Below are 17,489 nucleotides of genomic sequence, written 5' to 3'. Positions count from 1 at the left end.
ACTGAGGCGATGGAGGGAGGCAGAAAAGACATACTTATTGTAACACAGGGAAGATGCCAATGCAAAACATACCTGTCTCCAAGCAACATTCTTAGGGAGCACTACACACATTTTGCTCAGGGTCATCTAATTATGGATATTCAGAATTTTCACGAAAGCTTCTGAAGACCACATTCTTTAAGAGACACCCACATAAAATCTTGGCTGTTTGCTCCAAAAAATTCCACAATCTTCCCTGCTGCCAATCACGCAGTGTCTGCTTGGGGTCTGAAATCTAAACGTTCTGCCCTCTTACATCTTAAGAGTGACTGCCAGAAACTTGTTTGTATAATACAGAGCATAATTTTAGCTACAATGTAACTGAAATAAACCAGCACCATCAAGGCAGACATTCAAAGAGGTAAATAACTAATTGTTAACACAGTTAACCATTGACAAAATAAACAAAACTAAGCAGCACATCATGCAGCCTTCCTGGCTCTGCACTATTAACATGATTGAAGACTTTCTCCAGGGAAGAAGTCAGCAGCAGTCTGTTAAAAAGGTAGCATTTTTACTTAGGAGGAGACTTTCAAGAAGGACGCTTACAGACACACCGTTTAAGGCTACTGTTAAATCCTGTTTGGGGTTATTTTTAGGAGTAATAAACACCCAGAAACCGTAATCACATAGAATCACCCTTGCCAGTATGAAATGAGGACAGTTGCTGGGAGTAGAGGGGACTTCATAAAATGCAATGGCTTCTCTTTCAGGCATCATTCACATCTGAAAACAGTGGTGCTAAGCCATTAAGAATCAAGAAACTTCAGTTTCAGGTTTTTTTCTGAACTGATCCATATTCTGAATTTCACCATTAGCCAAGGCGGGGGTGTTAGACCCCCTACACACAAAAGACAGGAATCTAGTCAGGCTTCCTCGTTCTGAGGAAGAAATTTAAAAAGTGGATTGAAAAAGAACAGCATTAAAACTTGTTTCATTCCTAAGTTTTATTAACATTTTTATCTAGGACTGGTCAACTTCCAGCAACTCATCCAAACTTCTGTTTAACCAATCTTTTTAATTATCTTCTATCTACCCACTAGTCCTCCTGCCAAGCCATTGACTACAACCTCTCCAGGGAAAGAAAAGCACCATCAAACAAGAGGTTCAGGTCGTTACGGATGTTTGATTGCCACCCAGTCTTTGTCTATCAGAATTATCTTCAGCAGCCTAATGTCTGCTAGTTTTATTTTCCCATTCATTTCCAACCCCCCCCCCCAACATTGCTATCAGATATTCCTTCATCTTTTGGAGTTTAGTAAAGCTGGATTAAATAAGAAGAAAGAATATTACACACCATATAACATCAACCACCTTTTTTATTTGAGTGAGTATAGTTTACAGCATTAGACACAGATCGTATTAATAAATTATGCAACATTTATTTCTCTTCATGGGAAGAGAAAGAGAGTGAGCCTTTCTTTTGTACGTATCTGCTATTTTGCCATATGTTCAGTTAGCTCATTATGAAAGTACAGTGTCATTTAGGTAAACATATTCCTCATACTAGCTTCTACACAAATCATAAGGTGGATTTCATCTAACACCAAAACAAAGTATGACACACTGAGAAGTATCTCAAATTTGAGGTATCTATATAAAAACATTTAATATTTTACCAGTATATTTTCCTGTTTGATCGCCACAAACCAAATGTGTCTTGGCGTGAGCAGTATATTCTTATGAAACTGTAAGAAGATTAAGCTCAGACAGGATTTAAGTGTTATGTACACTCCACCGCATCCTTTGGCAGCGAGCCATAGTAATATTTTCCTATTACCAATTCAAGGTCACAGAGGCATGCCTTATTATATTACATTGTTTCAGCGAATACTGCATACAACTTCCACATCCTAAAAAGGTATACAATAATACATTTCATAGAGGTATTATCCTTTAAGCTTATACACAAGAGCAGGAAAAAGTTCACATTATTCAAGTCTAGATACTTAAATAAAGTGGCTGCGGGAGCTAAATCTCCTCCAGGGTTGCTTTACAGTCAGTTGAGGAAAAATCAGCTCCTTTAGACAGCAATCTGGGACTTCAACATCTCTCATAGCCTAGTGAGAGCTGATCCACATGCAAAACCAAAACTAAATACAGACCATGAAGTGCATCACTTGGCTTTTTCCCTCTAATATTTACTACTGTTATAATTTTCAAGCCAAAGCAGAGCTGTACTGGAGGAAGAATGCAAGATACACCCAAGCCCATGGACAGCTGAAATATTCATAATTGCTGTAAAAGAGATTCAACTCTTTGAAAAAGGATGAAAGAAAGGGCTTTGAACAATAATTGAGACTAACCAACATTTAAAATGTAATCTCTCCAAGCTGAGTCCTATTGGGTGCACCTTCTTTGAAACTAAGTAGTAAAGACCATTTCACACACAGAGCGGGACTATACCAACTGCAGCAAACAATACTGCTCTATTAAGAACAAGAAGATCATTTGAATCCAACCTAGCTTACATTGAACACAAAGCTAGCATTTCCTTACGTATCATTCCTCATTAATTTCTCCCCAATTGAACCACCTTTTCAAGGTTAGCGTTCCCCAAAGGAAGAAAACACACAAGATTTTTGTTGTATTCAAGACATTCATAATCTCCCAAACAGCCATCTGTATTTGCTTCCTATTTTGTGAGCCATACGTCACAGCAAATAGTTTATTTAGCTTCTGTAAAGATACGGATCTTAACTCCAAATTCAAAGGGCACCTATTATTCATCTAAACTATTCCCATATAACTAGCAACAAACATCTCAAATTACTTGCTTGTTACAAAGGTCAGCCTTCTGGTGGTACGAGACTAACAGGCTCACAGCTTCCTAAACCTCTCTCCCAGGGTCTTCCATTCTTTAATGTATATATTCTGTGTTTATTTTTCTCTAATCCTCTAATTCCAATCTGATAAATCAAAGTCCTTATTATTTGACTTTAACTCCTTATGCCTACTCTTTCCAGAGAGAAACTCGTTGGATCCATAAAGGAGAACCCAAGAGCAAACAAATGTATTTGCAGTGGGGACAGCTGGGGAAATAAGACCTAGGAGCAAATTACAAAACTAAGTTACTTGAGAGTACAGACATGCTCTTATTTAAATAAATTTAAAACTCCTAGTTCTCATGTACCCAAGTTCTCTTATTTAAATGAGCAGCTCATAAGGCTTGATGTAATTAAACCAGAGCTGGCCTGCTTTATAAAATAGTTCAGTCACATTATTTTCGGCAATTTAAGTGGTCCATGAGAAAGTAACAGCTATGGCTCATTTCAAAAGAGCAAGCACGATAAGAGCACTATAACAAGATACAGTCATGCAATCGGATTCTGAAGGACAAATTTTATACTGCCCCCTCATTTATTTTAATAAAACTTTTTTACTTTCCTTACATTAAAGTGACCTCTTTAAGGTTATAATTACTGCTTATAAGATTGTGCACAGTTTTAAGTTTCCCAGAAATGAAACTCTGTATAAAATTAATATATTTCTCAACTATGCTGTATAAATTGTGAGTCCTTAAGGTATAATTCCATCATCTCTGGCTTCTCATATCTGAAAAATCTATTAAACTAATAGAAGAGAATTAAGGATAGAGCTGAAATCTAATAGCAGGCACAGAAATTGGTAGAAAGTTTGGAAAACAGAAAAGAAACCCTGAAGCTATTCCTGAAAATATAAATTAAAACTGACTGGATTTCATCTCTGTGGTCCTCACCTTATGGTGGTCAGACATTCAGCATTATCCTAACTTCCCATTGCTACTCTTATGAATCAAGAAGGCCCAAACTTTCTGAACGGGTCTTTCAAAATTGAAATTAGTCATTCATATCTGAATACAAGGTAAACATGAACAAAATGTGTTCAGGTTTTTGAGTAATAATCACGTAGAAAGAATCAACATTTTTTTTTTAAATAATAAAAACACCCAAGTAACTGAAACACAGCTTTGTTTATTAAGCTGCCTAAGGCCAGAAAAACTCCCAAACTTTCTTAGTATATGAGTAGACTAATGGAGGTAATGGTTCACTTCATGCTGCAGAGGTCTTCCATCTCAAAGTCTAAAACCAACAAAAAAGATGCACAGAGCTCAGTAACGTAAGCCCTGACATACAGAACTAAAATATTGCTCAAGAGATAATAGATGAAAAAATTCAAATAACCTCTAGATAAACATGCTATCTTCATCTGCCACAACTGCAATACTGAAGGTCAGGACCAACACTGGTGTCAAGGACCAACAGAAAGTACCTCACTTCAAGTAACAAAACTAATCTTGAAAAATTACGTAGTACAGTTAAATGGAACATTCTGGTAACTAAAAAGTGATATTCAATCATCTCTGCAGAAGTGACAGCAGTTTAGATGAAGATCTATTTTATGAAGAATGAAACCTTTATTAGAACAGCTGCATTCTTCTATTTTCCTCATTTTCCCTGTCTACCCATTCCTTTCAGAAGAAGGGAACGAATTAACAAAATTCACCTCCTGAATGAACATCAGATATTTTTTTACTACTTTGACTGATGAAAGAAGACAGGTTGACAACTGGAAAACATCATCCTACACAGGATCACTTTATTTTTCAGATGCACATGGAAACCCCACCAGTTTAAAGAAAAAAAAAAGGGGGGGGGGAACATGACTAGGGGGGCACCAAGCCCACCTTCCCAAAGGTGGATAAACTTTGTTGAAGACAAAGTGCTTAAAAGAAAAGCAGCTGAGTATCAAGCAGACAGACTGTTAGCATTACAGAAAAGAGATACTCCTAAGAAAGAAGATATTTTTTTTTTTTTAAACTCCAAATTATTTCTACGGATAAAAATGACGGCAGCATTTGTAGGCTCTGAACTCTGGAAACTTAATCACCATTGATAAGCATTATTGCTACGCAGAACCTTCAAGCAAAAAGAATTGTTCCCCACTAGAGGTCAAACTGAAGAAAAACAAACCTGATTTGCTTTAATCCCCAAACCTCCAACATCAAGGGGCAAGACCAAAGGAGGGGTAAATGGGAGGCAGGAGGGGAAAGCCTACAAACTCTGCAGCTTTCATGACCACATGTCTCATAACCTGATCATTTCCTTCTACCATTTGTAAGAAGAACATTTCAATATGAATCAACAAAAATAGTTTCCTAAAGTAGGTCGTTGCTGCAGCAACCAGGCGGCTGTTTGGACTACTCCCTGCCACAATGACCTACTTTTCCAGTTATATGTAACCGTTGTAGTAGGAGCCCAATTTCTCCTTCCCTTTGGAGCTCCTCCAAGAGGATTCCCGTACCAGGGCCGAACTTCATTCCTAACCGGGACAGAGAAAGGCTTCAAGCAGGTAGAAATGGCGGATCTGTTCTGCTCCTCTGTGTTCTATTTAGAACTGCTGGCTGCTAAAGATTAAATGAAACCTAATACGTGCTCAGAGTTCAAGAAGTACCAAGCTGATGTTCAAAACCGGAGGAACTGATTAAAAAAAAAAAAACCAGAAGGGCAAAGTGTCAAAAGGAACAGCAGCTCTTGAACAACGTGTCCCCTGCCACAGTCAACAGCTGGCAGCAAACTCCAGCACAAACAGGCTGCTTCAGTACTATCCCAGCACAAGGACATATTCCTTTATTACAGGTCTAAACAGTATTAAATCTGCATAAAAGAAAAACCCTTGTGAATGACAGGTAAAGCTAACACCTTTTAGAACCCTATCTAACACTGCATGGATGGTGGAGGGGGACATACAAAGGTACCAACGCAAACCCAGGAACTAACGTTGACAATTACTTAATTTCCTGTTTGCTGTTGCTGTTAATGACCATTAGCCTTATGGCAAGGGAAAAAAGATTACCAGCGTAACTCTTCATTGCACCACATCTTAACCTCATGAAGAAAATAGCTTATCTCTGCAGAAATAAGCCTACAAGGCTTCAAACGTCAATCACACTGACTTGTGCAAAGATGCTTTTTTGATCAATTTATGTAAACCCTAAGTTCAAAAGCTTTCAATTCGAGGTAAAATTTTAGAGGCAAGCACAAGCGGCTAATACTTCCAAGCAAAAGACAACTCATTCCAACAAAAGGCAAGTTAAGCATTGCAATACATTGTACATCCTAATTAAAACTTGGATTAACAGAAAGATTCTGGCAGATACAGCTCATACTACGGAAGCAGAAAAACAAAGCGCATGCACCAAAGCTCTCCAAAGCTTACTTTACCTTAGGTCTTCCTAAAACTTGTAAGTTCAGCAGGAAAACACACTGGAATTGATGACAATACAGTACTGCCAGTGGAGAATTTTTTGAGATTTCCCCCATGCTTTCACTCGGGAACAAATCATTGTAATGAGACAATTACTCCTGCGAACCTCACACTCTTCTAACAGAACAGGGAAAAAATAAAAAAAACCTAAAAATTATTTTTACTTTATCATTGTACTTGACAAGGCATACAGCAACAGCTGCAAAGGTAGGAAGAAAGATGGACTAGTAGCAGAAAAAAAAATAATCTTAGAATTATGAAAAAAAAGAAACAGAAAAGCTGCTGCTGCTGCAAGAGCAACAACTGATCACTACTAACACTTTTCAATTTGAAAGCGTGACCTCCAGTGCCAAAGAACGCAAGCTCCATTGTGCTGTCTCATATGGAAGTAGTAAAGAACTGGAGTAATACTTTCAGTAAGTGCAGCACTGAAGAACTTTTCTTTGGCAAACTAACACAGTGTTTCAGAGTTGGCACTGAAGAAGAGAGGTTGCTGGAGTTCTGTTTGAAAGAAAGCAGAAAGCCACAATTTAAAATGTAATAAGAGTAAGATCCACATTATCCACATAAACCCATGGTTTTCTTCATGATTTGGAAGAAAAAAAAAAAAAAAACAAACTAGCTCTGAAATAAAGTACTTCTCACCAGTAAATTTATTGGCAACTAGCTTACAGAAAGGAAATTTCAATTTAATAAAAAAACCCAAACCAAACCACAAAACAAAAACCCCTGCTCACTGAAAAACCACCAGGACTATGTGATCAATACTAGTTTTTATACAGGTGTACTCAAATTATGACAGCCTTGAAATAAAAGAGGAAAATATACCAAAATGATAACTGACCTATCAATATCACATCAATTTAAAACTTCTTCCTTTTTCATAAGCTGACGAAGCAACACATTAGTAGATGTTCACAGGTCATACCAGTTAAAGACTATGCTGGAGAAAAGAAAATTAAGTCATTCATAAAAAGTAATTTAAAGAAGCATTTACAGGATTTGGGATATACTGCATAATAGCAGGAAACAGCAAACAGCTATGTTGTCTAAAAAGAAACACACATATAGCACAGTAAACCAGATCTTATTAAGCCTGACATCTACTGAAAAAATAATGATGGAAAGTCACAGGAATTATCCCTAGGCAACCCAAATAAAACAAATAATTCAGATGACATCCTTTGCTTGATCACCCTCATTAAGACTTGGAAGTTTCAACTTCTTGAGTTCACTACTATCAAGACTTACAAAAACAAAGAGCAAAAGCAAAAGGCAACCTCCTCCCCAATCAAAGACCCTTCTGGAACCTGGATGGCCAAAATTCCTCTGTAGAATATTTTATTTTAAATACATGTGTCAATTTTACAGATGTAGTCATGCCTCTCCCCTGAGAGAGGGACACTGAAAACAATAGCAGGCAATCTCTGTTAAAAGCTGTATTGTTCTCTTTCTACTTGAAGACTCTTGGAAAAAATTAGCTTGTTTATTCTCAAGAATGTGAAATATGAAGAATAGGAGAAAAATAATAGGAGACAAAATAATTTAAAAAAACAATCACTCAATGCCACAGAATTTACAGGCAGAAAATTTCAACTCAGAGGAAACTTACAAGAGAACATCGGAAAAAAAAATTTACTCCATTCTCCAATTAGTCCAATGTAGCATTAATTATTTTTAATGCCAGTTGCTCCACAAAATTGAGTCTCAATTCTCTGTGCACTTCCCCAGTTCTTCAGAACTGCACAGATTGCGAAACTGAGATAAAGCTTGCCATGGTGTTCTCTCTCTTTAGTGCATAGCAAAATTGTAACCATGCAAACCATGACCACGTTTTATACGAATTATAAAAGGCAGGAATTAACAAGCAATCCACATGAAAGAGTTACCTATTTATTTACTCATCTTTCTGATGAAAGCTGCCATCCTATTTCTATTCTTTCAATCATTATTTTACCTTTCTCACTAAATGGCAGCACAGCATACCCTTTACCTACAAGGCAAGAATAATACTGGCATTAAGAAAAAAAAAATCTGCAAGCGCTGAACTCCACAGGTTCCTTACTACAAAAAGTAAAGCATTTCCTAGGTCACGGATTCCACACTTGGATAGATAACAGATACAAAAATGCAAGTTTTCCTTCTAGGAGTTGTTCCTAAGTAGCCTGTGCTGTAGGTATTAACCTCCATTACTGAAGAATTAATAACAACACGTATTCGTACTTCAACTTCCCCATTTGAGCTTAAACTGATTTTCTTCCCCCAACATTTCTGGCTTTCATTTTGAAAGGATATGAATTTGTGTTCTGAAAGGAATCGAACTTACAGTCCATGAATTCTGCAGCCTTTACTTCTCACAGCTGTACAAGACGCACAAATATACTAAGAGATGATAAAAAAGGAATGCGTGTCACTTTATAGGAAAGCCTTTCCTTTCCTGTTGATGCATCAAGAAACACTGAGATAAAGTAAGTTTTAAGGCAGGCCCAGGCAATCTCTCTAGTTTAGTTGCAGGAGGAAGCAATGCATAACACAAAAGCTGAGCTGTACATGACATCGCATGCGTGTCACCACAGAAATTAGACTTGCAGGACACATTCTGATCAATGTTCAACTGGAAGAAATCCCTTCCGCCTCTGATAATCTGAACAGGTTCCCTTCTACTGCAAGGAACTTGTTGCGTTAGCGCTTTTCAAAGAGATTATGAGCAACAGTTTGACACCTGAATTTACTTCTGGAACCCTGAGTATTATCAAATACTTATTTCCTACACAGATTTACCAATATAGACTTTCAGACCTTTCAAATACCTATGCAATTAAAGAAAAAAAAAAAACAAACCCAAAACCCAAAATGATCGAAGTACAGAATTTAAGGAAAAACACATCCACGTATTTTCAGAAGCTCTGTTCACTGCAGCTCAGCTCCCATTTACACTAATGCCAACAAAGCCCATGACATTAGTCATTGGTATGCTTTCAGATTCAGAACTGTTCCAAAAGTATAGGTACACATGTAGCCTTTTGCCACAACTGTCTCCATTGAGCTACTTGAAACAGAACATTGCAATATTGACCTCTTTTTCCCAGTCCTTTCCAGTCTAACCTTCAGCTCCACTAAACCTTTATTCCTACATAAAAAAACATTTACACACACAGAACTCCAAAGCAGTGAAAGCAAATGCTTAACAGTGACCTCAAAAATCTATGGAGGCTTCAGGGTTAGAAGAACATTGCAATTATAGTTCACCTGTTGACCTAGATTGCAAGGACTTTCAAGTCAGAAGTATATAGAAGCACACAAACTAACCTTGCTGCACATTCAAATTAGAGTTCTGAAAAACTTAAGTAAAATGTATTGCACCAAAATACCATGAGGTTCTTACCCCGGTAATCAAATCCAATCCTTTCCTAGAGGTAACCAAAGGCATGGCTATTAAACCTGCTGAAATGTGATATGCAAATTACTAAGCCTATAAAACACAAAGCCACACACTCACCCCCCTCCCCACCCTCCCACTCCTTACACAACTGGTTCATGCTCAAGCTTGACTTTTGCCTTTTTAGGTCACTATGGGAAAGTCACAACATTCCTCAAAGCAAGGAGTTTCTTTCAATCTACAAATTAAGACATCACAGACTGTAGTGTCACTGAAACCATGGTTGACCCGGCCGGTGGCTGTGACCTTTCTCCTGCCGCGGGTTGTATAACTGACCTGCAAACCTGCCAGACCTCGGGAGGGGATAGAAAATAATCGCTTTCCCTGAAATTAAAGGCTTCCGTGATGTAGACACCAAAAAAAGTTCAGGTGGTACAACGATAAACAGCCTTTTTCTGCAGTATTTGCATAATGAAATGTGTTTCAAGAGTTATCTGCCATCTGTAGGAAAAAAGGATATTTTCACAAACTGGAGGAAAATGTAATTTATTACATGGAAATAGCCAAAAGAGGATGACAATACATAAAGTAATTTCCTTTGAAGAACTGATGCAGAATTCATTGACACTACCACATACCAATCAGTTGCCGGGGGGGGGGGGAGGGGGGAACCAAACTGTACTCTTGATTGCATTAAAAAACCCCACAAAACTGCTTTTGCACTCACCACAGATGGTGTTTGTTGGGGGTTATCACCCTCTCCTTTTACAACCAGAGGACGTAACACCACAAGTTGCAGACAGATTACCTTCCCCTGCTCAAATAAAGAACGTGATCTATTGATACTTAAGTAAAATAAACTAAAAATAGATTTCTGGTCCCAAGAGAAGGAAGACTGAAATAATCCTATGAAGTTGTTTCAAGACTGCATTTGTCCCTTGATACTCAGCCACAAAGTCCACATGCTACTCTTACCTATCAACAACACTCTGCCCAGACCTTCTCTTGATATCCTCAGACCTGGAGATTAGTGATGTAAAATCAGGTCTCTAAAACCTCAAAACTTCTTAACCTGAGGAATTAGATTCCTTGAAGATCAATCTTGAAGTCAAAAAGCAAATTGTATAAGTGCTCACTGGAATTTTTCTGGTCTATAATAACTGCTACTTGGAAAAAACAACTTATTGAACACTTTGTAAAAAATTGGATTTGCAGTACTACCTGCTCTCTCCAGACCAACCAGCGCAGACTTCTTGTCCAATTTAATAATAGTTACGTTACAGAATCTGGCAATACAAGATCATACACAAAAATAAGCAAATGAGCATACTCTAATTTCTTAGGTGGAAGTGTTATTTCTCGCATTCTGAGAGTGTGAGAAAAAAATAAATCAGGCCTTTCCCCTAACACAGTAAAAAGGCTGATACTTATTTTCAACAATGTAATTTTAAAGGGTGTTGACAAGTGGCAAGCCACAAAAGAAACCAATAATCACCTTCGAAAAAAACACCCGGTGGTTACTACACACGCAAACAATGCGGGACACAGTTATATGGCCATTTTTATCTGGCTCAAACCCATACAGGCATGGAAAGAAATGGTACCTGCCCTTGCCATGCTCGCCTCTTCACTACTACTACTACTACTGTGATCTTTTTGCTGGCACAATCTACCAAAACGGGTAATTAATCTGTCGGACAGACTGATGGAGCTAACCTGGTTCACCACAGGGCTGCGTGCTATCACGAAAGGGTGGAACCACCCCTTTCATCAACACTGCAGGATTAAAAGCATGAGGACATACGTCAGCATGGTTCAGTGACGTACTTCGCAAATCACAGGACTAGATCATATAACACGACAAATTATAGAGGGAATCGCTGAACTGTGGGCACTTTTGGGATAGACGGGGCTTTCTATGAAAGAGGACAGGTGGACAACCTAGGTGCGTGGCACTGGAAGGTTTCTCCAGTCTAACCAGTGGTACCACAGACCTCCCATCTGAACACACGGCTTCTGAAAACAAGTTACCGCTCTTCGATAACAGATTTTGAAATTTACAGATTAATCACCCTCAATTTAGTGGGTTGGTTGGACAAAAGTGCTCCAAGTCGGGCACTGAGCTGGAGCTGAAGCCACTCATTAAAAGGTATGACGGGTATGTCTAAAACACAGCACAGGAATACTGAAGGTACCTTGTGGACCTGTTACACCCTGGCTATAGCAGCGGAGCTCAGCACAGGCTACCTGCCCTGTAAAAGAAACCCCAAGTTATCTACAGAATACATACAAAGCTAATGTTACTCACAAACCTGATGTACGTCTAGCTTTGTATATGAAAACCCAAGAACATTGTCTCTATTTATACTTCAGATGATTTTTTAATGATGACATTAAATATTTCGTAAATCAAACAGATCTTCATCCCAAGTGCTACAACATGAAAACAAACTTAAAGGGATGGTTTTTAGCAGATAAGTAATTATTATTTTGGCACACTCCTTTTCACATACCAAGCACGTCACCAAAATTAACAGAGTATAATACACAGATTTTGCCTGCCTGAATTACAGATACGATATCATTTAATACTGAAATCATCCATAGAATAATTCTATTGACAAACTTTCTTGACCAATCCTACATCCAACAAACAAGTCTCTATAGGACAAATCATTTCCTACATAATCTGAAACTGTATTTTCAAAACCACATTTTGCAATTAGCAAAATTTAACAGACGCTACAGAAGGACATCCAAGTACTAATTTTTTAAAACAAGCTCCCATTTCTATGAATTGCAGTGATTGTCCTGGAAATAAAACTTTTTTTTCCCCTCAGTTTTTTAGTTTTTAATATGCTTTGAGGTATGAGTGTTAAAAAATATATCACATCTTTTCTTTCTCCTAAATCAATAGGACTATCTGCCATAACAACAGTGGCTAACTCTGCAGGATGTTGAACGCACCAATATTCTCACAAAATCTACTAGATATACAAAACAAGTTTCATTAATCTTATTTTAAAAGTGAAAGCTGTTCTCTTCAGCAATGACTGAAAAAATAAAAGAAATGGGAGGACTGGCAAGATTAGACTATCAACCTTTTTAAAATCAGTTGCTGCTCACCAGTCTTTTAACTACCATATCAAAAACATACACCCACACTCAAAAAGACAAACTAAAAAAGTAAATAATTAGCCAAAGTAAATTCTTATGCAGCAACTAATGGAATGTTTACATTTCTTTTTAGGTGTTGTGATCAATTGCCACCCTGTACTAAAACGAGGGCTAAATGAAGCCCTCCCCTAAGCGATATTGTTAAACATGCGATCCCGTTCTCCTTAATATGGAAAAGTCTGTGAGCGCATACGAACACATTTTTTCATAAGTAGGTAATGGTTACTTGTTGGAGTATGTAAGTTACATTCTTTGTCTGCTCTGTTGACACAATTAGATGCAGGCTAATTCTGGTGCCAAAAGTTTAATGGCAATTGACAAAACTTTGTTTAACAGAGTGTTAGAGCAATTTTCCATTTAGCATCTCCCTCCATTTCTCCATCACCTTTTACTGTACCGAATAACCTCTCTCTCGCAAGCCTTGGTCTGTGGACGACACTGGAAAACTCATATAGAAAAAGCATGTCTCAGGGGAAGCACATCTGATTTGACAGCTTGAAAGAAGGAACAATAAGAAGAAACAGAACAGAATCGGAAAAAACGAAATGAGGTGAGGAAGGCCCTGGCATTTGCTGCGTAGCTTTCATGATTTTAGAACAGGTAGGCTGAATGCCAGGAGAAAGGAGGTCAGTAAGACCATGTGATTGCTTAGTAATTAGACTTGCTCAATAGTGCAATTACACAAAAATATTAGTTCATGAGTGTTACATGACTGTTTAAAGAGAGAAGTTAATCAGAAAGCACCTATGTATTAAAGGATGCTATTTGCCAGATTTAAAAAACATTTTTTTAAAATTAACCGTAACTGATGACTCTGCCAAGGGACAGTATTACTTCTAACAAGAAACTAAACCTCCTGGGTTTTCATATTCTTGTACCATTTTTCCTCATATCCATTGTGTTAATAGTCATACTTTGAACTCCGGCAGACAAGAGTTTTGCCCAGGGCATTAGGACCATAAATTCACCAGAACATAAACTCTTGGTGTCAATCAATTCAAACTAAGAAAGGGCCATTGTAAATTCACACCAGAAGGTTAAATTTGACTCATGTTCCAAATGCTGAAGGGCTTCTGCACCTAATCTCAAATAACATATTTTTGACTAATTCAACACCCTATTCCACAGGTATGTAAGCAAGCATCTTGCTTATGGTTATCAAGTGACCAAGGAGATAAAATGCTTGATTATTAATTGCAAGTGTCAAATGAGACCAGGAAACCAAAATAGTGCATCATAGGTCTTGTGTATGTTACCACTGATTAAGAATAACTCATTACAACCACTGGAACGTAAAACGGATTCATTCCAAACTAGTAACTGTTAATTTAAATAAGAATTTATTGAGATCACTCTAATAAAGATCCAGTTCTAGCAGCTGGTTATTCTATAAAGTTACTGTACTTCTAAACTTGAAAAAAATCTGAAGATCTCACAAAACTGGGCCATGAAGGCAGTGAGATTTCCCACTCAAATCCATATGCAGCATGTGCCTTGAGAATATTTGAGTCCCAGGAGATTGTTTGAAGTGCTTTGGATAGGGGAGTTGTAATTTATCCTTCTGAGAGATCTTCGGGGGTGGGGGGAAGCACACAAAAACAAAGGACTAAAAGAAAAATCCTCCTCTTCATAACATAAATAAATCAGTAAGCCCACACCACCAAAAACTCAGCTCCTCTATTCAGCAACTAAAAAAAGATGGTTTTCTTCAAATGCAAAATGCCAGTGCAGGAGCTATTTGTCTTTGAGATCACTGAGAATACAGTTAGAATAAACCAACTACCAAATAGAACACGCACAAATGTACTCAATGACTGTATTAGCTAGCAATCACATTAGTCATTGAAGAACCAGGGCAGTAACACTCAAGACATGAACCTCCTTTTGCTAGAGTCAAAGTTCACAGTTGTCTATCGTTCACTAGCTCAGAGAACATAATCAAAAACAGTTTAGCATTTCAATTGCAAAACACATTCGAAACCTATGAAGTATTCTTAACACGTGATTTCCTCAAAACTCACACTTGCACCAATTGCCTTCATTCTTTTAAAACTTTAGTTGTTCACGCTTCATTCATAAAACTAAGGCCTCTGAGCTTTCTTTATAAAGTTAGGATTTGTTACCCAAAAAAACCCTTAGCCTCTTCAAAACAAACAAACAAAAAGTTTAAAAGCCTCTACAAAAGAAATGTATGTATGAACCTCAGATAAGGGAAGTATCTAACAATTATTCTTAACTGTTATAAACACTATTTCTGTCAGCTATAACCATTAAGTTCAAGTTCACAGAAAGCACTTCTAGTATTTTTATCTTCTGAAAACCACAGAAATAGAACCACAAGGAAAACTTCTCAAAAAAACCACACCTCCAAAGGCAAGTCACCTTGTTGGTAAAGCATTTGATGACCTGGGATAGAAATTATTAAATCTGAAAGAAGCAATCCTTGAAGAGAAGTAAACTGAACTGAAACCCAAAGTATCTCAACTTTGTCGTTCTTCCATGATGCGGTGTCAAGCCAAGTCTCATTGTATTTGTTCCATAATTGGGCAACTCTTCTCAGCATCATACTCTCTACAGGCTCTGCTCGTGAGCATTTCAAGTTCCTGACACTGGATGGACAGCTGACACAAGAACTCTACTGCATTATGAACCCTTTTAAAAGGGTAACAACTTTCAGATCCCTAGTGATGTTTTAACTAATCACACAAGACAAGCATGCACAGAAGTCCCATTAACCTCTGCCTTACGCCACGCATTTAGCATGCGAGCGCCAGACACAACTCCACAGTAAAGTTCATTTTTGTATGAGATGGGACCACATCTGGCTTGAAGGTGTAGAAATAGATCTACAGGCTTTGGAAAGGGACACCACCTACCCCTCCTTGCAGGAAAGACATCCCGAGAAATTACTTTTGAACCAATCAAGCAGCTTAACAGATGGGCTGGTTTTTTGGTTTGTTTTGGGGTGGGGTTTTTTTGTTTTTGTTTTTTTTTTTTTTTTTCCAGAACGGAGTGACCCCGTGCGGCGCGGGGTTTCTGGCTGCCCAGAGGTGAAGCAAACCCTCCGGGACGCGGCTCCCGGGGCTCACAGCCCGGCAGCAGCCCCGCTCTGAGCCCAAGCGGGCACCGGGGCCGCCGGCAGGCGCCGAACCGCCGGACTCGGGAGCGGGAACGTGAACCCCCCCACCCCTTCCCGGTGAAAGCACAGCCCTCCCGCCCCGCGCTCCGCCAGAGGCTTCCCCGCTCCTTCCCCTTTTCCTCCCCCGCCGCGGCAGCCGCGGCCCGGGCTGGATATGTAACACCGCGGGCGGGCGAGGGAAGCCGGCGCTGGCGGCGGCCCAATCGCGGCGGCGATGGGAGGGGATGGCGGGGAGGCGGCGTGACCGCATACATAACGCGTGGGCGAGGGCCCCCCCCCGCCGCCGCCGCCGCCCCGCACTCACCGCCACCTGTTGATGCCCACGTTGGAGGAGCCGGCGAACCAGGGGTCCAGGATGTAGACGCAGCGGACTGTGTCGGCGCCCTGAATGCACTCCCGCAGCGCCGGGTTGTCGTGGAGCCGCAGCCCCTTGCGGAACCAGTGCACGGCGTTCACCCCCATTGCTGCCGGGCCGGGCCGGGCAGGGGGCGCGGGCGCTCAACAGGAACCACCGCCGCCGCCGCCCGCGGGGCCGCTCATGGCGCGGCGCCGCCGCTCGGCGCCCGGGCGAGCAACGGCCACCGCCGCCCCGCGCGGGGAAGCCGGGCCGAGCGGCGCGGGGTCCGGCCTGGGGCGGCTCTAGGACCCGGCGGAGACGGCGGGGGCGGCCGCCCGGCGGGGACGCATCACCCCGCGGAAGCCCCCGCGCGCCGGGGAGAGCAGAGACAGAAAGGAAGGAGAGCGAGATCCGCCGGTGGCTCCTCCGGGGCAGCGAGGCTTCTTCCTCCGCTTCCTCCCGTTGCCCGCCCGGCGGGATCTGCGGCCGTCGGGTGACCGGCCGCGCGCGCCTCGTGCCCACCGGCGGCAGCCGCCTCCTCGCCGCTCGCCCTGTGACTCTGGGCCGGGCGCCGGGGGCTCCGCCGGCCGCCCCGCCCCGCTCCGCCCCCCTGCCGCCCATTGGCCGGTCCCGCCCCCACGTGACCGCCGGCCCTCACGTTTCTGAAGTGTGTTTACTACCGGCGGAGTGCGGGGGGAAGGCGGCGCGGGGAAGGAGGGGGGCTCCGGCCGGCCCCGCTCCCGAGGCGGGGGAGCCGGCTATGGCGGCAGGAATCCCACCCGCCGGGGCGGCGCGGGGCGGCGGAGAGGGACGCCGGGGGCGGAGACGACGGGCCGCCCCCCCCCCCCCCCGCCTCGCGCCGGCTCCGTGCGGCGGGACCCGGATGAGCACGGGGCTGCGGGGAGGCTCTGGGAGGCGCCGATTCCTGTCGGGGGGCGCCTGTGCGCATGCGCGGGCGGGAGTTGGGGGGGGGGGGAGCGCGCAGCCGGCGCGCGCACGCGGACCTGTTATGTATCGCGGCCTGCGCGCCCCCGTGGCGGTGCGTGTCCCCAGAGCCCCGCTGTGGGGACCGGGACCGGCCGATCCCACCATGCCCCATCCCATCCCGCAGGGCAGAGTCGGGGCGTTTATGTAAGCTGTGGGTAGGGAGGTCGGTCCCCGCCCGGTGCCGG

General features: G+C 41.5%; 1 protein-coding gene across 2 annotated transcripts in view; it reads right to left on the bottom strand.

Annotated features, from left to right (window-relative positions):
* Positions 1-16,448, bottom strand: part of CRY1 (cryptochrome circadian regulator 1) — a 38,480-nt gene extending 22,032 nt beyond the window's left edge. For both annotated transcript variants that reach the window (XM_063321269.1, XM_063321277.1), the window contains exon 1: positions 16,285-16,448. In XM_063321269.1, coding sequence (XP_063177339.1) covers positions 16,285-16,442 — 158 coding nt within the window. In that variant the 5' untranslated portion in view covers positions 16,443-16,448. The remainder of the gene's footprint in view (positions 1-16,284) is intronic.
* Positions 16,449-17,489: the final 1,041 nt, after the last annotated feature.

The sequence above is a fragment of the Chroicocephalus ridibundus genome, chromosome 1 (assembly GCF_963924245.1).
Source record: "Chroicocephalus ridibundus chromosome 1, bChrRid1.1, whole genome shotgun sequence".
NCBI classification, from domain to species: Eukaryota; Metazoa; Chordata; class Aves; order Charadriiformes; family Laridae; genus Chroicocephalus; species Chroicocephalus ridibundus.
The sequence above is the reverse complement of the archived record's forward strand: the minus strand, read 5'-3'. Positions and strand labels throughout refer to the sequence as shown.